Below are 27,569 nucleotides of genomic sequence, written 5' to 3'. Positions count from 1 at the left end.
AGCAGCTAGCATTGTCCTGATGACGAGAGCGTGTAAGTATTTTTGCTGTTATATTTTTTTAAGATTTTATTCATTCATTTGAAAGAGACAGAGACAGTGAGAGCACAAGCAGGGGGAGCAGAAAAGGGAGAGGGAGAAGCAGACTCCCCGCTGGGCTGGGAGCCTGATGTGGGACTTGATCCCAGGACCTGGGGATCATGACCTGACCGGAAGGCAGATGCCTAACCATCTGAGCCACCCAGTATTTTTGCTCTTAAAGGAACATTTACAGGCAGCCCAGGAGTCACCCCTTTTGAGTTTGTTTCCTCATCTTTAAAATGGACTCAATGTTATGGTTGCCTTTTGCTCTGAAAGTCATTAAACCATGTAATGGTTTCTCAGGCATTGGTCACATTACACAAAAAGGTTAGCTTCATTTTTCAGTTGATTTGTAAATTTATTCCAGTGTCCTATGGGAAACCAGCCTTTGACACCTGAGTTAAATCTGCTGTCGTAATCCTTCTGTGGGTCTGTTGGTGCTCCTAACATTTTTTGGCAGTAGTTTTTATTTTCTATCGACTAATCCACTGATATCATTGAAAAAGTAAATTGTGTTTCAAGTTTATTAATGAAAAGTTAGAGTTTCTGCCCCCTCCCCCCACCCCACCCCTCACTTCTCGGTTCCACTCCTCGGCACGCTGCTTAGGGGCAACTAGTTTCAACCCTTGAAGCTATTTCTTTCTGAATTTAACTTCACACTTCTAAATAATTTGCCTCCACTCCATTTAATTCTTCAGTTTTAGCCATTGTCTACTGACTTCCTGCTGTGGTAGATGAGGATTCGGCTCTAAAGTGGCCGCCCCCCGTCGCCCTCCCCAACTCTTCCAATGTAGTCCCAATTCACTTTTTGGTTAAATCACTGTTAAGTGGGGCGCCTGGGTGGCTCAGTGGGTTAAAGCCTCTGCTTTCGGCTCAGGTCATGATCCCAGGGTCCTGGAATCGAGCCCCTCATCGGGATCTCTGCTCAGCGAGGAACCTGCTTCCTCCTCTCTCTCTCTCTCTCTCTGCCTGCCTCTCTGCCTACTTGTGATCTCTGTCTGTCAAATAAATAAAAATCTTTAAAAAAAAATCACTGTTAAGTGTTTGCATTAACATATATGAGTGAGGACCTTACTACAACCACGTTGATCTTCTTCCATAGTATTTTGTAACTTGGGATCATTAGGCAATTTTTATTTTCTTGGGTTTCTTCTATGTTTCTATTATTAATTTCACCCCAGTGGCTCTGTTTCCTCTTACAACTGCTCTGTAAAAAATGACCACAAATTTAGTGGCTTAAAACAACACCAATTTATTCTCCTATAGTTCTGAGGTCAGATGTCTGAAATGGATCTCCCTGTGCTAAAATCAAGGTGTTGACGGGACTTGGTTCCTTCTGGAGGCTTCAGCGGAGAATCATTTCCTTGCCTTATCCAGCTTCCAGAGGTGCCCACATTCCTTGGCTTGTGGCCCTTCCTTGATCACTCTACCTTCTCTTCCATCATCACATTTTCTTCTCTGACTCTGACTCTTCCTCTTATGAGGAGGTTTGTGATGACCTTGGGCCCACACAGATAATCTGGTGTCATCTCCCTTCTCAAGATCCTCAGCTAAATCACAGCTGTACGTCTTCTTTTTGCATGTAAGGTGACTATTCACAGGTTCCAGGGATGGGTGCTTGGACATGTTTGCGGGGAGGGCCCAACCCCTGGCCTACTACGTGCTCCAACAGATCTGCCAGAGGCCTGTCCGTAGTATCCAACAATCCACCAGTTCCAAGCCCTGAGTCTTTTGGGGGCCTTCAGTGTGGGAATTAGCCCCTTCTGGTTTGCGCCCACATTGCAGGCCTGTAGGCTTCAGCTTCCAATGGTGTGCCAAGGAATGTGTGAGGGAGTGACTGTATCAAACTTGCATGGACAACCCTTGTACAGTTCTGTTTCCTCTCCCACTCTCCCTGTTCTAGTTGAATGAAAGCTCTTTTCGTCCTTGAATTCGGAAGAAAGCCAGTCCTTCCTCTTACCTGTCCCCTTTGCTCTCACACGGCTACCACACTCGCGGCACTTATGACACCGGATGTCTGTGGGTTTTCCCCCACCAAGCAACACCAGCTGGGAGTCCTATAGTTTCCCTCGATTCTGACGCTCTCCAGCTGGAGGTAGCTCTAGATCCGACAGGTAAGGACTCAGTCCACCGAGACCGCGCCCCTCGCCCTGCCCCGGCTGCCAGAGATGCCGATCCCAGACTGTGCTATTGCTGCCTCCTGGGCTTTGGACCATCAGCTACAAACCAGAGGTTCCCATGACCCCATCCTTAGTTTCAAATAATTTGCTGCAACAGCTCACAGAACTCAGGAAAACGGTTACTTGGATTTACTGGTTTATTAAAGGATCAGCTCTTGGACGCAGATGGACAACACATGAATCAAACAAGCAGTGGGGGCTGGGAGGGTCCCAAGTGCAGGAGTTTCCATCATCACGGAGTCTGGGTGAGTCACCCTCCCGGAGTGGACGTGTTTGCCAACCCGGAAGCTCACCGCACCCCATGCCGCTGGGAGTTTCACGGAGGTTTCCTCATGGTATGATCAGTTACGAACTCCATTTCCAGCCCCTCTCCCCCCCTTGCTGCATGGGAACAGGGACTGAGGCTGAAAACTCTTAATTTTTTAATCATGTCTTGTTTTTCTGGTGACCAGCCTGCATCCTGGAGCCCACACACAACTGCCTCATTAGAACGATGCTTCTAGTGCTCTTATCACTTGGGATTCACAAGTGTTTCAAGACCCCTGTGTTGGGAACAGGGAGCAGAGAGAGACCAATATATATTTTTTTCTATTATCACAATCCTATACTATCATTTTAGTGGTGTTCTGGAAAACCAAGAAAATAAACAAATGAGTCAAGCCTCCCTGTTTATCTGTGAGTCGTCTTCTATGCATATAATAGGGATTTTGCTTTTGTTTTCACGGAGCCAAGAAGGAAGAGTTTTGATTTATAATAGGGCAGGTGAACAGGAATGAGAAACTGAGACATTTACTTGCACTGTAATTTGAGTAACAGAGTTAATTTTCCAGGAAATTCAGTGCAAGACCTACTGTAGGAACTTCTCATTTCAGTGAGAACTAATGTAGCCAGACAGAGTACGGGCTTGGGATTCTGGTCGACTTGTACTCATTCCCAGCCCTGCAACTTGCTACGCTTGTGATCATTCTGAGCCTCAGGTTTCTCTTCTGTAAAATCGGGATAACAATAATCGATCATTTATTGTGTACCTGGCTCTCAGTAAGCACTCAAGGGTGGCAAATTTTAAATTGCTTTCAGGTCAAGTCTCCGAGGTGCCAAAGGGTGGGATGTTACTCTGTAATCAAGACCTTGCACCAGATCAACAGGTTCCAGAATCTACCATCCTACCTTCTGTGCTTTGGGCCTTTGCTAGGTCCTTTCTAATTGGTTTCTAGGTGTTGCTGCTTTGACTCTTAATGGTGTAACTCTGCTGTTACTTTCCCACTTCAGCAAGAGCCTCCTGATCTAGCAGCCAAGAGTCCCTCTGAGCTCCTGCCATGTACCCCAACCCTCTCATCTACTGCACCTGCTGGGACCCCTGGAACCTGGGACCACGGAAGCTAATCAAGACCCCTCGGCCACCAACCAAGACCTCCATAGGGAAACCCAAGTAAGGAATATAAGGATGAAATCGAACCCAGGGACTAGGTTTCCATTTGCAGGCTTCTTTCTCTTTCAATATGTCCAGTCAAGTAGGCAACAAAATCCCAAGAAGGCCAGAAAGCCTACGTTCACACAGCGCTCCCAGCCCACCTGTCGGCAGCACGTGGCTCCTGCCAGTCCTGCTTAGGCTCAGTGTTATTTTATTTTATTTTATTTTTTAAGATTTTATTTATTTGAGAGAGAGAGAGAGAGCACACAGAGGGAGAGGAAGCAACAGACTTCCCTCTGAGCAGGGAGCCTGATGCAGGGCTCGATCTCAGGACCGCTCAGGGTCATTTGAAATGAGGAAATCTCAGAGTGAGTGCAGCAGGGAAAGGGTGGCTTCTAACCAAAGGGCCCTATACTCCCCATGAGGGACAAGCTGTGCTGCCGACCCAGGGTCCCCTGGGAAGTGAACCTCAACTAAACCTCCTTCCACTAGAGATTCCCTGACTTTCAAGATTTCAGCAGTCGGAGCACATATTCTGATTTTGAGTCATCGTGGCAGCCACCGGCCTCATCTGAGAGTGCTGACACAGGTTTCTGCATTTCTAATTTTCTCTCTTCCATCACTTCTTTTTCACTTGCAGGCTAGCTCCTCTTCCTCCAGCTGCAAAAAAACAAAGTTATGTTCAGCCAACAACAAAACCTTTTGTTGGCCCGAAGTGAGTATTTTTATGTCCCTGGGGGCAGGAATTGCTAGAATCCACTAGAATTTCCCCCATAACTCCGATCTACATGCAAATTGTGTGGCCCTCTGCACCCACAGCTTTCAAAGTCACAACAAATGAGCTCTCGGTTAGGGTGGCCCTGAGAGCCGCTATTTCCTGCCCTACAATGAACAATATGCAATGCTTGTCATAGACAAAGAGCCTGGGGAGCCTCCCTGGTATTTATGGAGGTGACTCATTCTTTTACTGATTATTTTTCTATGTCTAAGTTTTTCTGTAGCTTGTAGATCTGTTTTCACTCAAAAATCAAATTGTTATCCATCATTTATAAACTTGGAAGTATGACTTAGTTTTAGGCCTTGGCACGAATCTTGTTATTCAATATATTTATTTATTTGGAAAATATTTGTTGAGCCCCTATTATTTGCTGGGCATTGTTTCAGTTGCAAGGAAACAGCCACGCATATAGCAGAGACTCTGCTCCTGGAGCTTACATTCTAGCGGGGAGAGTAGATAGAAACAAGTGAAAACAGCCAGTGCGTCCCAGTGCCACGGAGAAAAGAACACAGACAAGGGAGAAGGGGATGGAGAGGGTGGGCTTGTGATTTTCTATCGGGAGCTCAGGGCACTCCTGTATAAAAGGGACAGCAGGACTGGGACTAGCACTCCTGGCAGAGGGAACAGCAAGTACGAAGGCCCGGAGTGGGGACCCGTTTGGCCCATTTGGTCTTTTCCAGAAAAGCAAAGAGGCCTGGGTGGCAGGCACGGAGGGTGTATGTGTGGCAGGCGTGGAGGGTGTAAGGAGACAGCGGTGGGAGATGAGGGGAGAGAAGTAGCAGAGATGACGAATGTCGTTGGCAGAATAATGACCCCCCAAAGATGCCCACATCTTAAACCCTGGAAACTGTGATTATGCTCTGTTACTCACCAAGGGGAAAGTAAGGTTGCATATGGAATGAGGTTTGCTAATCACTGACTCTGAGATGGACAGATCATCCCGGATTATCCGGGTGGGCCCAAAGTCATCACCAAGCTCCTTCTGCGTGAAAGAGGAGATGTGAGGCAATCGTTGGCTCTGATGGAGAAAGAAGGCCGCTAGGAACATGGGAAGCGTCTAGGAGCTGGGAAGGGCAAGGAAACAAATTTTCCTGCGGAGTCTCTGGGAGGAATATAACCTTGTCAACACCTGGAATTTTTTTAGCCCAGTGAGACCCATTTCAGACTTTGACACCTAGAGCTGTGAGGTAATGAATTGGCTTTGTTTCAAGCCACTGAGCTTGTAGTAACTTTTGGAGCAGCAATAAGAAGCTCGTGCAGTATGGGGCGCCTGGGTGGCTCAGTGGGTTAAGCCTCTGCCTTCAGCTCAGGTCATGATCCCAGGGTCCTAGGATCGAGCCCTTCATCAGGCTCTCTGCTCAGCAGGGAGCCTGCTACCTCAGCCCTCTCTCTCTGCCGGCCTGTCTGCCTACTTTTGATCTCTTGTCAAATAAATAAATAAAATCTTAAAAAAAAAAAAAAAAAGAAAAGAAACTCGTAGAGTAAAGTTTGCTGGACTGTGTAAGGACTTTGGCTTTTACTTTGAAAGGGACAATGTATTAGCTGCTAGGCCTGCCATATCAAAACAAACAAACAACAACAACAACATAAAACCCATAGACTGTGTGACTTACACAACAGAAGTTTATTTTCTCACAGTTCTAGAGGCTGGAAGTCAAAGACCAAGTGCCCACAGGGTTGGTTTCCTCTCCAGACTCTCTCCTTGGCTTGTAAATAGCCACCTTGCTGCCTCTTCATCTGGTCTTTTCTTTGCGGCTGCCTGTCCCTTGTGTCTCTGTGTGTGTCCTGACTCTCTTACAAGGACACCAGTAAGGTTGGATTCGTGCCCACCCCAGTGGCCTCATTTGACTTAATCTCCCTTTAAAGGCCCTAGAAGGTACCAGGGATTAGTACTGCCACATATGACATTTCAGAGGACCCAGTCCAGCCCATTATAGACAGAAAGGCATCAGATGATTCTGAGAAGAGTGACCTGATCCAACTTGCATTTTCAAAGGACTGCTCTGGCTACTGTGTTGAGAATGGACTACAGTGACCAAGGGTAGAATCAGGGAGGCCCGATAAGATGTAATTGTAGGCACAGAAACAAGAGAAGATGGTGCTTGGACCTGGTGGAAACAACACAGGTGGAGAGAAGTAGTTGCCTTGAAATACATTCTGAAGATAGAAACTGGTAGAACCTGCTAATGGGAAAGGTGTTAAGTACGAGAGAAAAGCAAAAGGAAGAGTCAATGATGACTTCAAAACTTGGGAGCTGAGCAACAGGAAGGATGGAATTACCATTTTCTGCAATTGGGGAAGACTGCAGGAGGTGCATATTTATAGGCGTTTGAGCGTAGAAAGTTCTAGATGCCTCACACTATCCAAGTGGCAATGTCAAGTAAGCAGTTGGATATATGGGTCTGGGAGAGAGGTCTGGGCTGCAGATACCCATTTGACAGTCACCGACATACACAGGAGACCTAGAGCCCCGGCCTTGATGAGATCTCCCCGGCAGGGAGTGGAGCCAGAAGTAAGAAGAGCAGGAGAACAGAAACTGGGAGCACTCTGGGGTTGAGAAGTCAGAAAGACCCCAAAAGAAGACTGACAAAGAGTGGCCAGTGAGGTAGATGAAGGATCATCTACCTGGTGTCCTAGAAGCAAAATGACAAACATGTTCTAAGAAGGAGGGTCTAATTATCTGTGTCAAATACTGCTGATAAGTAATTGAGATGAAGGCTAAGAAATACTGTTGGGTTGAATGGCCTGAAGGTCCTTGGTGACAGTGAAGAGGATTGTTTCAATGGTGGAGGTGACCAAGTCCGACTGGAGTGGGATCCATTCATAACAAGGGATCAACTGAATGGTCGTGTAGGTGAGCTGGTTCCTAGATCCTGCCTTCTGTGCGCTAGGACTCCTGGCTTGATCACCCCTGTAGGTCTTATCTGACCCCAATTCATAGGCAAGCTCAAGGCCTCAGTCTCCCCATACCTCTTGCTGGGAACAACCTAACTCATACCCACAGCTCCAGTCTGCCCACCAGTTAGCCCCAGCTAACACTGTCCTAGTCCTGCTTTGCAATATGGTGAGGGACAATTTGTGGGTACTTTTAAAATTCAAAGACCGATTTACTGTATTTATAACTTTCCAGTGACACTCTACTCACTGAGCTTCACATCAGCCAGTCTCCAAGCCCTACTGAGTCAGCAGTGAGTGAGGCTGGGCAATGGAGCAGCTGGGAGCAGGAGTTTTCACAGGAAGGGGCTCAGGTAGACACTGACATGACCTACAAATGGGGACATGAAGAATCTGTTCACCCGTCAACCTTTAACTTGGACCTCCAGCCTCAGACACACATCTCTGTGAATTACATTTTTTGCTAATTCTATAATTTCCTTGCAAACATACAATGTTATTTTTGTATTTCAAAAGTTTTTTTTAAAAGATGCTATTTATTTGATAGAGAGAGATCACAAGTAGGCAGAGAGGCAGGCAGAGAGAGAAGGGGAAGCAGGCTCCCCACTGTGTAGAGAGCCTGATGCGGGGCTCGATCCCAGGACCCTGAGACCATGACCTGGGCTGAAGGCAGAGGCTTTAACCCACTGAGCCACCCAGGTGCCCCTGTATTTCAAAAGTTTTAATTCTCACATATGAACTACAACATAATTGTCCTCACCTTGCTTCAGCAATTCTTCTTTTTTTTTTTTTTTAATATATCAGGACCTTGAAAAATGGCAGTAGGCTGATTGCTCTGAACGACTGGGAGACACAGTTGGCAAATGGCTTTATCTGTAATTCTTCATAGCACTTAACTTTTTCTTCTTCTGTTTTCAGTATTTATGTGCCCCCCACCCTTTTTTCTCTTCTTAAATATAAACTATCACATCTCATTCCATTTCTCTTGGAAAGGAGCACTGTGGTTTGCATACATTAACCACTCCTTGAATTCATCATATGAGAAAATGTGAGGCTCTTTGGCATCAGTATAATTTCAGGATTTGGTTAGTGTATTTGGAGTCACCTGAGTAGGTTGACAAGGAAAAACAAGAGTCAAAGAGAGGCATTCTGGATCGACCACTCTTTTTACTTTTCAGAGATGTGAAACACAATCCCAACAAAATAAGTGCCCATAAGCCATACTCTGACCCTTAGAGCAGCTCTGAATTGAGTGCAAGGCTGTGGAAGGCCTCTGTGCTCAAGGAGATCTACCAAGAACAACAACAACAAAAAGACATAAACTCAATCCATGCTCAGCTTTTTAAAGAGACCCAGGCTACTCAATGATTTCCCAGCCCACCCCACCACCATCACCCCAAGGCTTTCCTAAATTCAGAGTAAGCAAACCAAATAGCTTTGTAAAGGGTTCTGGTTTATGGATGGGAGTATATGGTTGATAGAGGAGTTGAGCTGTATTTTAAGTGGTTTTAAGTATTTTAAAAATGATTTTATTTATTTATTTGAAAGAGCAGGAGCTCACAAGCAGGAGTGAGGGGAAGAGGGAGAAGCAGGCTCCTCACTGAGCAGGGAGCCCGACAGGGCCTCAGGACCCTGAGATCATGAACTGAGCTGAAGGCTGATGCTTAACCGACTGAGTCACCCCCACGTCCCAAAAATTTAGAGAAAGAGAGAGAGAGCATGGCGGGGGGTGATAGAAAAGGCAGACAGAGATTGAGAATCCCAAGCAGACTCCCCACTGAGTGTGGAGCCCAACTCGGGGCTTTGATCTCACAACCCTGAGATGAAACCCAAGAGTCAGACACTTAACAAACTGAGCCACCCAGTTGCCCCAGTAGTTTTAAATCTTTTAAATTGCCTGTGAGCCCTGTTATATTATTAATGTATATTGTGCACTCATGCCCATTTTTTACAAGGAGTCATGTTTTTGCCAACTAAAATAAAAGTTTGGTGGTCATGTCTAGAGTAGACAAATCCTTGGGCTGTTTTTCTCAAGAGAGTCACCAGGGCCTCTCTGGAGGCCCCTTTCCAGGGTGGGAGATGTGGGATCCAAACCAGACTTTATTAAACCCGGAGGAACTGCCTCCACCAGGAAAAATCCTCCCAACCGCATACCCACACCCGGCACACTTGGAAACAGTCACACATCATGGTAACCAGTCCACAGCCCTTAGAGATACAGTGTTTGCGTTGATTGTGGAGGGAGACGGAACTCCTAGAGCAGGCTTCCGTTGTCTCTCTTCACAGCGGTTGCCTGAAGGTGTGTGTAGGTGGGTGTGTGTGGTGTGTGGTGTGTGTGTACGTGTGTGTTGAGGCAGAGGGGAGAGGCCCTGGCTCTCACTGTTCTCGCGAGCACATCAGAAGCTCGTTACACTTGTTCCAGTCTTTCAGCCTCCCGGTGAGCTCCCTTACAGCTCGATGTGGGGCGCCTGTTAGCTCATGTTCCTGCCCCTGAATACAACAGCCATTATGACAAGGATTAACACCGGATCTCAGAATAGTAGCCATTTGCTTATGCTGAATTCTCTTCCCTGACTGTTTCAGGTCCCATATCATTCATTTCTGGGGCAAACAAGAAAGGCCCTTGGGCAGACAATGTAAGTGTCCTTAACGTGTGCCTCTGAGATTACACGCCATGGGGGCCCTTTGGAGTCTCAGCGGAGCCTCCTGGCTCCTATCCCAGGAGTGGTTCTAGTAGGCATCACTAGTTAACTCCCCATTTTTTACTACCTGCGTTTTGATCAGTGTGTATACCGATCCCTGGACCGTTGAACATTCCCTAGTCCCCTGAGTGGAACATTTTGAGAGCTGAAAGGGGCCTCAGAGATCATTCTGGCCCTGTCACTTTTTACAGATGGGTGGGGTCAGGATGTAGCTTCTAAGCTTTGAACTTTTCCTTGTTCCTGGATGATTTTTGAGCACGCCTTTCTCTTGCAGAGTGACAGACCATTTAGGAAAACAAGAGGAGAGCACTGCATTACCTACTGTGAGTAAAAACACCCAGAGGGCAGTGGGACTAACATTTATGGAGTGCCTGCTGTATGCAGGCATAGGCCTTTTACGCGTACCTACCTCATCAGTCTTTGCAACGATCCTCTGAGGAGGGGCTGTCATTATTGCATATAGGACTGGAACTGGAACATTATTGTATAGAGGACTGGAAAAGGACTGGAACTCATCTCAGCCAGACCCAAGAGAGAGCGTCTAATTACCACTCCCTACTGCCTTGTGTAGGGCAAGGAGAGTGTTCCCAGGAACCCAGACAGACAACTGGTCCAGGCTCATGCCCACATGTCAGAATCCTGCTGCCACACTTGGGAGCCCACAGATGCGGGAGGAGGTGCACCAGGGCACTAGACGGGGGCAGGGCCAGGACCCTGCTGGAGAAAGAGGTGGGAACTAAACCCAGAAGGATCTCTGTGGCTGCCCAGGAGTTTGGGCCTCATCCTTCCGGTGTCTGGGAGCCTTTGCAGGTCTGACATAGGCCCAGCACCAGATAAGATTTACCTTCTAGAAACAAACATTAGCGGATGGGATATTATTGATGCTTTTTATAAGTACTTTCTGGTTTTATCTATTTTCTTTTTTCTCCCCTTAAATAAAAATCATGCGGTTCCTTAATAGTGAGGAAAAAATAATAAAAATGTAATTGTCCTCCAGATGGAGAGGCTGATGAATGTTAGGGGACCTAGAATAAAGGCAGAGAGGCCAGCTGGGAAGGTATGGCCAAAGCCACAGAGAAGGATGAAGGTGGCCCCGGGCTCTGCCAGGCGCAGGAGTGCAGAGAGGAGAAAAGGAAGCTGGGGTACATTTAAGAGAGAACAATGACAGGGGGGCGGGGTGGCTAGGGCTGTCCTGTACAACTTGAGAAGCTACAGTCTTATCCTAGTCCCTGCTGGCTGGGAACCCTGCCGGATTCCTGACTTTGGTCTAGTGGAGAACAGAAGAAGAACAGACTAAAATAAGCATGTTTGTTTGTTTTCATGACTGTGCTAGACATTTTCTCGTGTTACCTTGGCATTCCTCACAAAAGTCCTTTGAGGAAGAGTTATATTTTCCTCATCCTTTTCTGATGAGGAAACTGAGGTACACAGATAACTATGGTTGGGGGCAGAGCCAGGATTTGAACACTGACCTGTCTAGTTCCGAAAAGTGAGCAATCTCCAGGGCACCTGACAGCCTCCTGGCCTCCAGCCGTGTGGAGAACACAGACGAAGCACGGGGTTGGGGCAGTGCCAAGTGGGGCGTCCTCAGTAGGGCTGTGCCCATGTTGGATCTCTGGGGACATCCACAAACCACTTGAGTCTTGCAGCTGGATCTCAGGAGAGACATCCGGGCTGGAGGCATGAGGGGGAGGGGTATCGGGAGAAGGGTGCAGGAGGGACGTGGGCTCAGGAATCCCACGTCCTGTCTCTAGCTTGAGATGTGAGTAGCACTCTAGTGGAAGCTTTGGAGGCATCTCCGCACTCCAAGTCTACAATATTATCTCACCTTCCACCTTGATGCCCAGGAAGTGATAAATGTGTCCCCTGGCTATCGCCTCATTCGAAATAGGGAGCAGATTTCTGTCACCTTGGGAGATGAAATGTTCGAGAAGAAAAAGCAGCTGAAGTCAGAGATCATGGACAAAATCAAAATTTCCAGGTAGGGGTGCCTGTGTGGCTCTGTGGGCTGAGGCCTCTGCCTTCGGCTTGGGTTGTGGTCCCGGGGTCCTGGGATGGGGCCCCGCATCGGGCTCTCTGCTCAGCGGGGAGCCTGCTTCCCTTCTCTCTCTGCCTGTCTCTCTGCCTGCTTGTGATCTCTGTCTGTCGAAAAAATAAATTAAAAATCTTAAAAAAAAATTTTTTTTCCTAGTAATATCCTTGGATCAATATATTTCCAGTTTCTCAGGGCTTTCCCTGCTGGGCTTGGCCGGGCCTCAGGGAGAAGCCCCTAACTTCCACCGTGTACCCAGCCCCTGTTCTGAAGGTAGTGCAAGGTCACTTCACTCCCCATCCCTGCGAGCTCGTCTCCACGCCCCACCTCTCTGCCTGATCCCATTCAAGACAGGATGAAGCTCAAATCAGGAAACTGATCTGAAAAATGACTGGCTGTAGGATAATTTGTCTCAAAAGGAAATCACTTGTTCCTAGAAAGACAAGCAGATGACATATTCATAAAACAGTCTGAATTTGGAAAGGGAAAAAGTAAGAGTCAAGTCAGGGTTTCAGAGGGGCTGAGATGCATCTCTTTCTTATCGTGCCGGAAGATCTCAGTCAGTTCATGCCTCCGTGAGGCACCGCGTGGAAGACTTGGGCTGGGTCCACCCCCGTTGAGTGTGGTGCTGTCCGCTCTGTCATTCAGACCCTTCCCACTCTATCCTCCAGTGCTGTGTGAGATCAGCTCCCACAGCCGCTCGACCTCCTGGATCTCATCCATGTCTCTCCTTCCCTGTCTCCTCCCACACCCTCTCTCTCCCGGAGGACCTCCTCTCTGCCACCCTGCGCACAGCACTGCCCACTGTCGTCTACTCCAGCTCAACCAGAGATAAATAACTTCCCGACATCCTGGAGGCTTCAGACTCAGACACAGAACATAGTTCTCTATCATGAAGGCCGTGCCCTGAAATCACCTCTTTGTCCCATGGGCGAACCACTCCTTGTCTGTGACTCCGGCAGCATCGGCCCCATCCCCCACCTTCCCATTTCCCAAGCCTCTGAATTCTTCCTCCTCCATTTCAACTGTCATTACTGAATCAAGGTCAAACCCTCACAGATTTCTGACATTCTCCTTTCTAGTCAACAGGTGACCAACCCACTCCTCCCCATCCCTTCTCCCCATGCCCCCCTGCTTTAGGCTAGCTTACCCAAAAGAGCTGGGTCTGAGGCTCAACCGCCATGTTGCCCAATGTCCTCCCCACTGGACTGCCTTTCCGCCTCTGCCCCCGGCCCCATGATGAGGCAGCCAGTGCACAACACGGCCTGGCTCTCACCAGGGCAGACAGTCACAGACAGGGAGGTGCCTGACTGGCATGGAATGGAAACTCTGTGGGTAATGGACGGACGATTTGTCCTGTAGGGCTGATATCATTACCGACCTAGAAGAGCAGATCTCAGAGCTGACCGTGATCATTGAGCAAATGAACAGAGACCATCAGTCTGCCCAGAAACTGGTGAGTGAGCCTTGAGTTAGGCGATATCTCTATGGGAGAGGGGAAGACCCACTTTTTCAGATCAGCTGCCATGGTTCCAGCCAGACGCCAAGCACTGCACTCGTGGGAGCTAACTCAATCTCCAGGACCTCTTCAGGTGCCTCCAGTGTGTTCATTGCCACTAAAACCACATCAGGGGGTGCTGGCTGAGTCCCCTCGGGCTTGCTGTGGCTAGTGCAACGTCAGGGCATGCTAAGGCTCTTCCTTGTGCCAACCGTGCCACTAATGCATCCACTGTGGTCCCATATTGGCCCAGAAGCCTCCAGTTCCTACTTCCTGCTGCTGTTAAAATTGCCAAACCCCCTTCAGAATCTGCGGATGTCAGCTTGCGCTCTCCGTGTTTCCTGGGACTTTGGTGACTCTTCCTGTAGATTTTACCATCCGTTCTACCAGGCTTGTCTTCCCCACCTCCAGCAGGGGTGCCTGCTGACCTGGGCTGGAGGGAGAAACCTGACAATGCTCGAAAGCAGCCTCCCCCACACCCTACTTGCTGGTGGTCATTGAAACCCGCTTATGAAGGTTGACTGCCCAGCAGGCCGGCCCTTCAGTAGCGCCCTGCTGTCTGGGATGGCCCCACACAATCAGGGGAGGCAGAGGGGTACAGCCAACCCCCATGGACTGGAAGGTTTCTCCAAAATTGCAGATTGCATGGGAGTGGGGTCCTCGATCCTGCATCATTAATGCCGGCCTTGTTTGCAGCTCTCGGATGAAATGGCTCTGCGCTGCGCGGAGATGAAGGAGAACTTCGAAAACAAGAACAGGTATGCTGTCTGGCACAAGCCCTCTGGGCTGGAGGCTCTAAGCCTTCTGCTTCCCTGCAGGATGTCAGCTCACTGAGATTTCAGACATCGCCCCATGGAGCTGGGCAGGTGGAGGTGGGGGGAAAGGGGCAGGATGGTTTGATTTGAAGCCACCAAATGCAGCACAAAGAAAGTTGTTCCTGGTGTCGCACTTTCTCATCCCATGACTTCCTTTCAATCATCTCCCTTTCTGTTGCTTGCTGAGGAGTGTCATTTTTTGTTCTCCTTGAGACTTCTGTGGCCAACAACGGCTACTCTCAGCTTAGGCACCGCCTCCTATTTCCCCCGCCCCTCTTGCTTCCTCCCCCTCTTTCTCTCTTTCTCTCTCTCTCTCTGTCTCTCTCTCTCTTTTTTTTTTTTTTTTTTTTTTTTTGGTCCTGTCATCTCTACTGTTCTTGGCTATTCCCAGGCTGTGGGCAGAACAGGAAGAAGGTATACGAGGGAGAGGAACTAGAGCCTCAAAGACAAGCCAAGGGAAAGTAAAAGAAGGTGTGTCATCTGTGTGGGTGAGGAAACCTGCAAAGCACCCACGCGCTGGGTCCCAGAGCCGCCAGCTCAACACATGGTTGAGTCATAGATTGACTTTCAAAAAGTAATAAGTAACTTATTTGTTTTAGAATAGATTTCATTATTTTTTAGAGCAGTTTTAGGTTCATAGTAAAATAGGACCCAAAGGACAACCAATTCCCATGGACAGCCTAAGCCCACAGCCCCACAACCTGAGTAATCTCCCCGCACCCCTGGAGTGCGTTTGTTACAGCTGATGAACCTGCACGGACACACGATGATCAGCCAGAGTCTGGAGCTGACGTTAGAGTTCACTCCTGGTGTGTCTTCTATAGGTTTTGACAAATGTATATTGACAGCGTCCACCATTATTGGACCATTAGAGTAGTTTCACTGCCTCTGAAGATCCTCTGTGCTCTGCGCATTCATCACTCCCTCCCCACCAGCCCCTGGCTACAGCTGATCTTTTCACTGTCTCCCTAGCTGTGCTTTTTCCAGAATGTCATCCAGCTGGAATTGTACAGCATGTGGGCTTCATGGGTTGGCTTTGGTCACTTACTAAGGTGCATTTAATGTTCGTCCACGTCTTCTCTTGGCTTGACAGCTCATATAGCCTTTCACTTTAATAATCACCTTGACCACTGCCAACTTCTGCCTCTGGAATGAAGGTTAAAGAGACCTTGGGCTCAGGGCACCTGGGTAGCTCAGTCAGTTAAGCAACCTGACTCTTGCTCTCAGCTGGGGTCATGCTCTTGGGGTGGTGAGTTCAAACCCTGCCCTGAGCTCTGTGCTCAGTGGGGAGTCTGCTTGGAATTCTCTCTCTCCCTCTTCCACGCCCTCTCCTCCCGAATCAAATAAATAAATCTTTTTTAAAAAGAGAGAGAGAGACCGAGAGACCCTGAGCTCTAAGATTATCCTGGATGCTAATGCAGTCCACAGTTTCCCAAGACAGCCATAAACAAAGACTGAGCTGTTGGCAGGGAGTCATGGCCCCCACTGGCTCCATTCAAAATAATGGTCCGTAAAAACTGGCCACCTCACCTTTTTCTGGGTGGATGCCAGGAGAAGGGCTTCAGGCAGTGAGGGCCCTGCGGGCTGCCCACAGCTTCCTGTGTGAAGGAGGGAAGCTAGGATTCCCCGAGTGGAACAGCTCAGCTGCAGACTGCTTTTCACTGGTTAATGACTATAGCCCTTTCCCCGGTTCACACAGGGAACTCAAAGAAGCTCACGCAGCAGAGCTCAGTCAATTGGAGAACAGCTACAAAGCATCGTTGAAGGCAGAGAAGCTGGCTGCCCAGGAAAAACTAGGTACTGTCTGGACAGGGGACAATGACCCTGGTGAGGGGCAAGAGGGTGAGCAGGGCCATGGATGGGTTGTGGCTAGGCTTTCCAGACACCCTCCTACAGCTCTGAGAGGGCGAGTGACTGAGAATGAAACTGGAAAGAGGGAAACCACATCACCAGTGTCCTTCTCCCACCCAGGACATAGACTGGCTTGTGACCAAGTGCTGGGATCTGAGCAAGTTCCTTAATTTCATTTATCCCATCTAGGAATTGAGGACAATAGTACCTGCCTTCATCAGAGAGATAAGAATGTGAAATCACTTTTTAAAATATATTTTTTAATTCTATAAATATACTATTATAATTCAGCAAGTGACCTCACCTGTAAAATGATAGTGTTTCATTATATTTTAACAGACACACTATGATTTGTATGGCCTTACAGTACATAAGGGTCATGTTGGCCATTTATCCCATGATTTCCGCTGCCCTTAGGAAGGGCAAAATATATATATTTCAGAATTCTGAGGCTGTAGACTAATCTCCACAGGGAGAAGGAGAAATTCTAGAATCTCTCTTTCCTTTGCCTTACATTTTTAAAAGGGGATATTTATAGCTTGCTGGCTTTCCAATTTTCTAAAGAGAACATTTATCATTTTCAAAAGCAATGTACACTAGGAAACATTATTTTAAAAAGGGAGAAGCAGATGCATACAAAGCAGATGCATCCCCCACCCCAAGATGTTGGTTTACCCCCGGGGATTAGTTCTCATGATTGGTTTGGATCAGTATTACCTGAGTAGCATATTATCCACAGGTGGCCTCTCCTCTGAGACCTCAATTCTATAGGTTTGGCTGGAGTTGGGGGGGGGGGGTTCAGGCACCTGGATTTCTAATAAGCTTCCAGAGGGATTCCTAGGTACAAGATTTGTTTTAACACATAGAGGATGAGTTTGAGGTGGAGAAGGTGTACAAGAGAGCTCCTACTTGAATTTGAAAACATGTGTTTCAGAGGACTGACGATGACCCTGTTGTTTTCCTTTTGTCCAGATGAGATGGGAAAGGAATATAAGTATTTGAAGAATATGTTTCATATGTATCAGGTGAGATTCAGAGCTCCTTGGTGGATTATGAGAGGAACAGAGGCAAGGCTCATTCCTGGCTGGACAGCAGGCTAAGTCTAGAACTCTGGCCCAGAAAATCATGTCCCGAGATCCCCAGCGTCCTTGGACTTTGGTGACACTGAGTACACCCAGGGAGAGGCGTGAACTGTGGACTGTGGTGGTTTCCATGGGTGACAAGTCAGTCTCTCAGACCCTAAGGAAGCCCACGGAAAAATCTGTTTGTAATTACAAAAGTCATACCTGCTCATTATTAGAAAATGGAAATACAAAAAACCAACTACAACAACAAAAAAGAAAGAATTATCACCACCCCAAGACAACCGCTCTTCCTGTTTGTACTTGGTAATAGCTTGGGTTTTAGTAGAGTGCTGGGTCAAAAGGATAAACATTTTAAAGGCCTCTGATACATTTGGCCAAATTGCCATCCAAAAAGACTCTATCACTGCACCCCACCCCCGCCACGAGCAGAAGATGGAATGCTCTAGCCATCTCAGAATGTAACTCTCTCATTTAAATCGGCTAATCTGATGGAGCCGTGGGGAAGCAGGCCGTGATTTCTTCCTAGGAGGGTGAGAGCGTGGAGGGGTGAGGAGTGGACAGGACAGGCCGAGGCAGCAAACCGCCATTTTATCATGACCAGCTGGTCATGGTTTCCCCGGGACTTTCCAGATTGTAGCATTGAAAGCTCAGAGACCTGGGACACAACTTAGTCTCAAACAAACAAGGACAGTTAACCACTCTATATAAAAAAAGAACCAAGTTAACCACCAGCACCACCTCTGAAATTCTATTTACCATTCAGTTTCACTTTTGAGCTTCTATGTAAAACTTGTTTTTCAAGATGTATCTTGGTACAGGCGGGAAAGAGATCATAGAGGAAGGCCTAGGAAAGCATCAGGTTGATTCCCCAATTTCCTAGGCCTTATGTTTGCTTCAGTCTGGACCTCACCAGAGAGCTTGACCTCTATGGAAACTGAGCTGCCCACCAGTCTTGAAAATGATGAGAGAGAACCTTTATCAAAATGGCCACAAATAATTACAAATAGGCTCTGATGCCTGGTCCCAGTGTGATTTGTACCACTAACCTGGAGAAAAGGGGACCTCAGGGTCCTGAGACCTTACCGGCAACATCAATGTTCTAGGCCTTCTTCCTCCTGGAGTCCCAATACCATGAAGTCTGCGCCAGCCAATAGGACTGGCATCGGGTTTGGCTTATTTTAACCTCAACCACGAAGGAAGTTAGATTTGCTGAGGAAAAATAAACACACTCTGAAAAACATGCCACTGTTTTCTAAGTGTTCAAATTAACTCTTGGGCATTTCCCCTGCTTACTCATGGGCTACTGATGGGTGATTCATGGCTCAGAGGGAGCTGACGTGAATCTTTGACAGGAGAATCCTACCTGTCTTCAAAGAAAAGTCAGTTCCAGTGGGACAGACACCATGCAGAACTTGCCCTTGATTTCAGGGGTTCTGCAGGCTCCCAGATGGGCTAAAATTTGCTGCCACCAGCCACCCATAGAGGGACTCCTAGCAAGCATTCCAGGTGAGGGAAGCTGCAAAGGACCCTGTGCTGTGCCTGGAGCTGGTGTGCAGCATTTCTCAGGACACTTTTCTTCATGGTGCCTTTGTGCCTCCACAGGACAGCATCTATGATGAAATGGAGGACAGGTGGTCAAAGAAGAAGGCGGACTGGGAGAGGGAGGAGAAGTTGGAGCGGGAAAAGATCCTGCTACAGCAGAGTGAGTATAGAAACTTCTATCTTTTGGATGGCCCATGTACCCAAAAGCCTGCCATTAAGTTTGGTCTCAACTTGAGAAAAGCAGCCTCAGATCCACTAAGAGTGACGGCCACATGGCTGTGCATAGAGTTTTCAAGAAAGTGACAACAAGGATAGAGTCTTTATAAAGTCCAGTCCGGAATTTCTATTATCTTCAAACATTTTGAGTTTCTCTCTGCGTCTGCTTTCCCCACATTTACTCAAGCATGTAATTTCTTCTCACCTCTGCAGAACATAAAATGACAAAAAAGTTTGAGTTAGAGTCAATAGAAGAAAAGAAGAAAATAAATGACTCCTACACTGCTGTCTTTGAGAACTTCATTCGAGAGAAGGAGGTAAGTTGGGCCCAAAGCACATGAGGAGTTGAAGGTGCAGCTTCAGTGAGACATCCAGTTCCGGGGATGCCTCTGGAATTAGTCGAGCTTTTGGTCTTTATGGACGTATTCCTCCTTTCCCAGCTTCCCTAGAAATATATGCAAGTAGACCGGCAGTCTTGCTGTCCTTATATAGACGGTCTTACCATCATCAATGGTGGTCAATCACCATTGAATGATGAATATTCATCGAGGATGAATGTTCTTCCTCATCCTTGGCTGGAGATGAAGAGAAAGGGCAGTGGAGCAAGTTAAACTAAGCAAGTTTGGTTCAGGTACAGCTCGGAGTAAAGAGGAGCTACCTCAAAGTCACAGGGGTGAGGGTGAGCCACTGCTGCTCATTACTCCTCCACTACCTTGATACTGCTGTTGGGTCATGGTGAAAGCAGGCCCCAGACAGGCAGACATTTACTAAACAAACCTGCATTAGCAAGTAGGCTCCAAGCCATGATACCACCATCTCTTGAGCTTTTAGGTCAGAGAGGTGACCTAGGTGAAAGATTCATTGGAGCTATTTGCAAAGGCATGACAAGGATAGGATTCTGCAACTCCTGGAGTCAGCCTCAGGCAGCCAGAGCACCTCCTAAGCAGACAGAGGACCAGCTAGGGGTCAAGACTTAGACGCCATGTCTGAGGGTATAGCTGAAAGGTTTTGTTAGATTCCTATACTCTTTTCCTGCAAAGTGAACCATGCCTCTAAAATAATACCTACCCAGAATATTCCATTTTTAAGAGTCCATTTCCAATCATCATGCTAATTAAAAAGCCACTAATTTCACCAGTCAAAGCCCATTTCTGGCATTCACTGTAACAGCAAAAACAGTAATGGGGCTACAGGATATACTGTGCAGTGTGGCTAGGGTTTCTGGGGTCTGGAGAGCTCAGACATCTGAAGAAGAGGAGCAAGTCCTCTAGTGGGGAGAGATTTGATCCTCTGCATGCCTCCTCTCCTCTCCTATTTTCTCTCCAGTAATGCTAACGATAAATCTATAAATTCTGCACGTGCTCTCTCTCTCGCTCTCTTTCTCTCTCTCATGAAAGTATAGTTTACACTTAACAAAACACAGAGATCCTAACTCTATAATTTGGTGAGTTTTGACAAATGTACACATCCATGTAACCAACAACTATATAAAGATATAGAGCATTTTATCAACCCAGAAATTGCTCTTGTATTCCTCTCCACTTAAACCCGGTCTCCCTCAACACTTGCCCCAAGGCAACCACTATTTTGATTCCTACTACCATAGTTTTACCTGCTTTTAAGCTTTACATAGATGGAATCATGCAGTATATACTCTTTGGTATATAGCTTCTTTTTTTCTCAACACACTGTCTGTGAAATTTATCCATTTGTTATTTCTATCAGTAATTTCTTACCTTTTATTGCCCATTCTCTTTCCTTTGTAAGAATACCCCACAATGTGTTTACCATTTTCCTGTTTTGGGAGGTTTAGGTTGTTTCCATTGGCTGTCCTCCCTATTTTTTTTTTTTAAGATTTTATTTATTTATTTGACAGAGAGGAAGAGATCACAAGTAGGCAGAGACAGGCAGAGAGAGGTGGGGGGAGGGGGAGCAGGCTCCCCGCTGAGCAGAGAGCCTGATGCAGGGCTCTATCCCAGGACCCTGAGACCATGATCTGAGCTGAAAGCAGAGGCTTAACCCACTAAGACACCCTGGCACCCTGTCCTCCCTATTTTATAAAGGTTTTATAAACACCCTTATACAAGTATTTCCATAGACACATTTTTTCTTTTCCTTTGGGTATATACCTAGCACTGTTATTATTGGTTTCTAGGGTAGTTATAGATTTAACTTTATAAGAAATTGCCAAGCCATTTGCCACAGTAGTTGTGTCATTTTACTCTTACATCTTAAGCATACAAGAGTTCCAGTTGCTCCACATCATCAGCAACTAATATTGGTATCCCATAACCCTTCCAATGGGTGTGAAGTGATAGTCCATTAGAGTTTTAGTTTCCCTGAGGACTATGTTCGGTGATTTTTTAAAATTATACTTATCAAACAATTTATATGTCTTCTTTTGTGAAATGTTGGTTCAAGTCTTTTGCCATTTGAAAAAACTTGGGTTGTTTATCTTTTTATTATTGATATGTAGGAGTACTTTATATAATGTGGATACAAGTTCCTTGTCAGATATGCATTACAAACATTGTCTTCTACACTGTGGTTTGCCTTTTCATTTTGTTCATGTTATCTTTTCATGTGCAGAAGTTTTTTATTTTGATGAAAACCAAATTATTAATCACACCCTTTTTATGGAAAGTTACAGCTTTTTGTGTCCTTTCTATGAAATTGTTGCCTAGTCCAAGGATACAAAGATCTTCTCTTTTTAAAAAAAAGCTTTGTAATTTTAGTTTTTATGATTCTATGATCCATTTTGTTTTGTTTCCTTTTTAAAGATTTTATTTATTTATTTAAGAGAGAGAGAGAACATGAATTGGGGGGGGGGGCGAGGGAGAGAGACAAACAGACCCTCTACTGAGCAGGGAGCCCAATGCAGGGCTCAGTCCCAGGACCCTGGGATCATGAGCTGAAGGCAGACACTTAACTGACTGAGCCACCCAGGTACCCCTCTGTGATCTATTTTGAATAATTTTTATGTATGGAGTGAGATAGAGGTCATAGGTCATTTTTTTCTCTATAAATATTTAGTTGTTCCATTCTGTCCCATTGAACTATTTATTAGTCCATACCTAGGCCAAGACAACCATTGTCTCAATTACTGTAGCTTGAAATCAGGGAGTAAAAATCTAATTTTGCTCTTGTTTTTCAAGGTAATTTTGGCCCTTCTATATAAATTTCAGAGTCAGTTTGTCAAGAAAGTATTCTGACTGGGATTGTACTGAATATAAAGATCAATTTGTGATAGAACAAAATATTTAACAATATTAATAATATTCAACAATAGTAACCCTATCAAGGTTGCACATAAGTAAGATTTTAAAAATTTAACTTCAGTGTGTCATGTCATTAGTCTATAAAGTGTGCTTCATTATAATGATATCTAAACCTTGGTGAATATATTCCAGAACCCTATTCTGACTTTCTTAATTCTCTGAAAGAAGTCCTAGGAACCGGGGCACCTGAGTGGCTTAGTGTGTTGAACTTCTGCCTTCGGCTCGAGTCATGATCTCAGGGTCCTGGGATGGAGCCCCAGGCTCTCTGCTCAGCAGGGAGCCTTCTTCTCCCCCCCCCCCCCGCCTGCCTCTCTGCCTACTTGTGATCTCTCTCTCTGCCAAGTAAATAAATAAAATCTTTAAAAAAAAAAAAAGAAGAAGAAGAAGAAGAAGAAGATGAAGAGGTCCTAGAAACCCCAGGGCTGACACTTTCCAAATAAAATTATTTTTAGGAGCTGTTGAAACAGCATGAAAATGACACCTTACAATTAGCGGAGCTGAGAAAGACCAAACAGGTAAGTTTTTTCATTTTTCCTGTGGAATTAGGATCTTAGAAATGCATCAATAAAATTATGTACTCTCAATAAAATGGAATCTATGATAATTTTCCAAAACCAAAAACAAAGGGTAGGGGAGCAGAGACCTAGAGCTGAGTTTGCTGGATTCAACAGGTCAAAAAGAACTTTGGAACTATAATACAAAGTCATCTGTAAAACAAAGCTCTTAGCGTCTTTTTAGAGCAATTTGAAGAAATTTATAAGCAGTGTGCTGTGTGATCTTCAGTGTCAAATGCCCTCCATTTCTAGTGAGGCTCAAACCACCAGAGTCGTGACTTCTGAATACCAAATTCTTCCTTTAAACTCTAAAAAATACAATACTGCCCCTAGGAACTTTAACTGCAAGCCTCTCCTTAAAATTCTGAGTGGACCTCACGTCCAACAATTTCTTCAAAGAATTCTGTTCTTCTGGGGCAAATTATGGCACTTCCAGGTGGGAGACACTTGAAGAGAAACTGTTCAAACCCATGAACCCCCTTGTGGTTCTTCTTTCACAGAGAATTTAACTTGGATCTGGAATGGAGAAGTTTGGGGAAAGACGAGCCCTTATAAAATCAGGGAATGATCTCTCTGAGCTTAGGCAAGGCCTCATCATTGTTGGGTAAACAGACCTCAATGTCCTGCATGGTAGAGGAATAGGTTTTGGAACAAGAAAGACCCAGTGTATTATAATAACTGCTTTATCGACCTTGTCTACTAATTCGAAATCATTAATTGATTTCGCTCCTCATTTGTGGTCATATTTTCTCCCTTATTTGCATGTCTGGTAATTTCTTATTGGACACCCACCATTGGAATGTTTACCTCGTTGGGTGCTAAATATTTTTGTATTCCTTTAAATATGGTTGTGCTTCGTTCTGGGATGCAGTTTAGTTACTTAGAAACAGTTTGGTATGTTCAAGCCTTACCTTTAAGCTTTGTTATAGGCAGAATTAAAGCAGTCTATAGTCTAAGATTAGTCCCTCTCCCCCGCCCACACACACAGATTATACCCTTCTGAGTAGTCTGCCCAATACTCTGTGTACTCTGGCTAGTGGGAATGAACTATTCCCAGTCCTGTGCTGACCCTGGGGATTGTTCTACCTACTCCATGCTTGTGGTTCTTTCCCCAACCTCATCTCCTTCTCTAGCTTGCCCTCCACCGTGCCGCCCCAGTGGCACTGGACCCATTGCTCTCTCTTTAACATGTCAGGATCCTCTACCTTGAGGTCTTTGCACTTGACATTCTCTCTTCCTACGAAGCTGTCTCCCAGATATCCACGACTAACTTTCTTACCTTTCTGGTCTCTGCTTAAATGCCACTTCCAAGGGGCCACTCTATTTATAGGCTTAACAACCCACCCAACCCTTCCTTTCTCCTGTTTTATTTTCTATGCAGATTTATAACTGTCTAACCTGATAAACTCAACGAAGGCAGAGATTTTTGTCTGTTTTCTCTGCCACTTATCTCTAGTTGCTAGAACAGTGCCTGGCACATCGAGATACCCAGTAAATACCAACTGATTTTTTGAATGAATAAGTGAATAAAAAAATTCTAAATGTGCTGGTACAGTGCTTTACACAATGTGTAAGGGTTGGAGTAAGTAAGTAATGGAAGCTCTCTAGTCTATAAATCTTGGGAGGAGGCTTAGTCCACGGGAAGAGCTCTGAGGACATGTAGGAGTTGAACAGAGCTGACACCTGAAAGCAAGGACCCATCGGGTTCACTTTTATAGTCTCTCCAGCATCTACCTAATGTAGATTCCACATTTGTCTTTTCCCTGAACTTACACTGCATATTCTGTCTTATCCTTGGTTTGTTTTAAATTTATTATTGTAATTATTTTATTAACTAATTTTTTACATCTCCCTCGCTAGAATGTACATCCCTAAGAGTAGGGATTATATTTGTCTTGTTCATCATAATACTTCTGTTGTCTACAACAGGAGGGTTTTTTCCTAATTAAAAGACTGGTTTTTTTAGAGCAATGTGAGGTTTACTGAAAAATTCAGCAGAAAGTGCAGAGATACCTCTTATCCTCCCCCAATACAAACATACAATTTTCTCTATTATTAACATCTTGCTTTAGTGTGGTCCTTTTGTTACAGTTGATGAACCATTATTGATACATCCCTTTTAACTGAAGTCCATAATTGACATTAGGGTTCTCTTTGTGTTACCGATTCTGTAGGTTTTGTCAAATGTCATCAAATGCAGAATGCATGTACCATTGCAGTATCATACAGTGCAGTTGCTTTGCCTAAACGTCCTCTGTCCTCCACCTGTTTATCCCTTGCTTCCTCTCCCAACCCCCGGCAATCACTCATCTTTTTACTGACTCTGTAGTTTTGCCTTTTCCGTTAATAAATACTTGTTTGGGAGCTATTTTGACAACCCACACGGGCTCCGGTGAGGGCTGCATCTGAGACAGTGGTAGTGAGACTGCAGAGGGGAGTATAGATGGGCAAGACATAGAGGAGATAGATTTAACAGGATGAAATGACTGAACCGTATAAGAGAAGGAGTAGTTAAAAGTTGATGCTTCACCTTCTCATCCAGGTGCCCTGCAGAAGAGAGTAAATGGGTAGACATGTTGTCCTGAAACCGTTTCTTCTTACATAGGTCATGGAGGAAGAGTTGAATACACAAGCTGTTATCCTGGAAACACTTAACACAACCCTCTACCAAACCCAGATGGAACTTCAGAAAGAGGCGAGTCCTGGCTGGAGTGGGGTTAGGGGTCGTGAGGCATCCAGGTCTCTGGGAAGCTCTATCATATAGCTCTGTTTTGGATGCTATTAAAATTTATATGTCCAGGGCACCTGGGTGGCTCAGTCAGTTACGGTCCTGCCTTCAGCTCAGGTCATGATCCCGGGTCCTGAGATCGAGTCCCGCATCAGGCTCCCTGCCTCCATTCCCCCTGCTTGTGTTCTCTCTCTCTCCTTGTCAGTTAAATAAATAAATAAGTACTCTTTAAAAAAAATAAATAAGTAAATAAAATTTACATGTCCTTCAGAAAGCCACAGTGGGAAATCTGGAGAAAATGTTCCAGATCAAGCTTGCCGAAGCTGAAGAAAAGTTTAAATATACCATACAGCTTCTGACAGAAGAGAACATTCATCTAAGGTATGAAAGATGCTGCTTGAAAAGATTTGGCTGAGTTTTCTTTGGAAAGCGAGAGGGAGTTTGGGTGAGGAATAGAGGAAGATGAACCCAGGTGTTCCCTAATAAGGTCAAGGCACAGGCACTTCCCCGAGGGAGATACGGACTCAGAGCCTGGACAGAGAACTCACCTGCTAAGGTCACGCAGTTCACAAGTGGTTTGGGGAATGTGTCTAGACTCCTCTCTCTTACCTACATCTTCGTTTTAATGCAGAATGGCACATGAAATTTAGCTGAGCGTCTCTGAGTTTATTCAGTTCTGTGGATACATTTTTTTTTTCTTTTTAAACTCATTTATTTTTTTTTTAATTTTTTTTCAGTGTTCCAAAATTCATTGTTTATGCACCACACCCAGTGCTCCATGCAATACGTGCCCTCCTTAATACCCACCACCAGGCTCACCTGACCCCCCTCCACCTCCTCCAAAACCCTGATTGTCTCTCAGAGCCCACAGTCTCTCATGGTTTGTCTCTTTTAAATCCCTAAAGTCCTCTGCCATCCACCGATTCATTCTTGGCTTCCCCTCCCAACTCCTGGCAATTACTGATCTTTCCACTGTCTGTCTGTAGTCTTGCCCCTTCCAGAACATCATAGAGTTGGAATCCATAGTAGATGTTTTGTAAATATTTGTTTAATGAATGAATGACTAGAAACTGTCATGACAACCCATGGAAGCTCTGAGTTTTTACCACATCCCCTGAGAGTTTAGGGGTATCGGTGTCAGTGGTTTACACTTAGATACAGCTGCATTTAGTTCCTGTGAAAGTCAACTTCAGGTCAGAAATTACACTATTACCCGAAGATGCATTTTTAAATTCTGGTCAATATTTTAGTAAAAGGAAGTTATTCATTGCGTTGATTTGGTAGTATAGGAGAGTAAAGCTTTTCCCTTTTTCCCTTATAGGTTGCTTGGCTGGTCTAATAGTTAAATTGACATGAGACAGATTAACAGGAGAAAAAAATTTTTAATTTTGAATGTATAGGAGCTCATAAAAATATGAGACTCAAAGAAGAGACCGAAGTGGGCAGCTTTTATGCCTTTTAGACAAAGAGACAATTCTGTAAAGAATTGACAGGACAAAGCAGTTTGGGTTCGGGGTGGTAAATTAGTGAGGAAGTACGAAGGTATGTTCATACAGCCTCCTCAGCCCTAAATTCCCTATTTCTGGTGAGAAGGATGTCTCTCTACCTTCTGGTACAGGGAAGATATTTTTCTTTCCTACTTTCAGGGGGACGAAGGAGGGCCAGAGAATCTTTCGTGTATTGGTGGTTGCTGAAGTAAATTTAATTCAAACTAATCAATATGCAAGGTGGCGTATTTTGGGATGGCATACTCTGTTTCCCCTCAGCAGAATATTCCTCATTTGGGAATTTGGTAACATAAATATCGTATCTCACTAAATTCAAAACCACTGCAAGTAATGTGTGCAACTGCCCCCAGTGAAGGAACAAAACCATATTCTCCCCCCCCCCATATATGCTCAATGCCCTTCTACCCTTTGAGTCTGT

General features: G+C 45.6%; 1 protein-coding gene across 10 annotated transcripts in view; it reads left to right on the top strand.

Moving 5' to 3' along the window:
• The window catches only part of FLACC1 (flagellum associated containing coiled-coil domains 1), a 32,901-nt gene that overhangs the window by 4,024 nt on the left and 1,308 nt on the right, over positions 1-27,569 (top strand). For 3 of the 10 annotated variants that reach the window (XR_006606345.1, XR_006606344.1, XM_045078554.1), the window contains exons 3-16: positions 1,982-2,593; positions 3,528-3,687; positions 4,310-4,384; positions 10,319-10,367; positions 11,892-12,025; positions 13,439-13,532; positions 14,271-14,332; positions 16,089-16,186; positions 17,213-17,265; positions 18,928-19,027; positions 19,297-19,400; positions 22,814-22,876; positions 25,521-25,610; positions 25,915-26,024. Coding sequence is in view for 8 of the 10 variants with exons in the window: in XM_045078554.1 (XP_044934489.1) it covers positions 3,575-3,687; positions 4,310-4,384; positions 10,319-10,367; positions 11,892-12,025; positions 13,439-13,532; positions 14,271-14,332; positions 16,089-16,186; positions 17,213-17,265; positions 18,928-19,027; positions 19,297-19,400; positions 22,814-22,876; positions 25,521-25,610; positions 25,915-26,024 (1,145 nt within the window). In the remaining 2 variants the exon portion in view is untranslated. The other 7 variants (XM_013062333.2, XM_013062329.2, XM_045078555.1 and 4 more) reach the window with 6 other exon arrangements.

The sequence above is a fragment of the Mustela putorius genome, unplaced genomic scaffold, assembly GCF_011764305.1.
Source record: "Mustela putorius furo isolate JIRA1106 unplaced genomic scaffold, ASM1176430v1.1 tig00000275_pilon_pilon_pilon, whole genome shotgun sequence".
Taxonomy (NCBI): Eukaryota; Metazoa; Chordata; class Mammalia; order Carnivora; family Mustelidae; genus Mustela; species Mustela putorius.
This window is presented reverse-complemented; position numbering and strand designations above follow the sequence as displayed.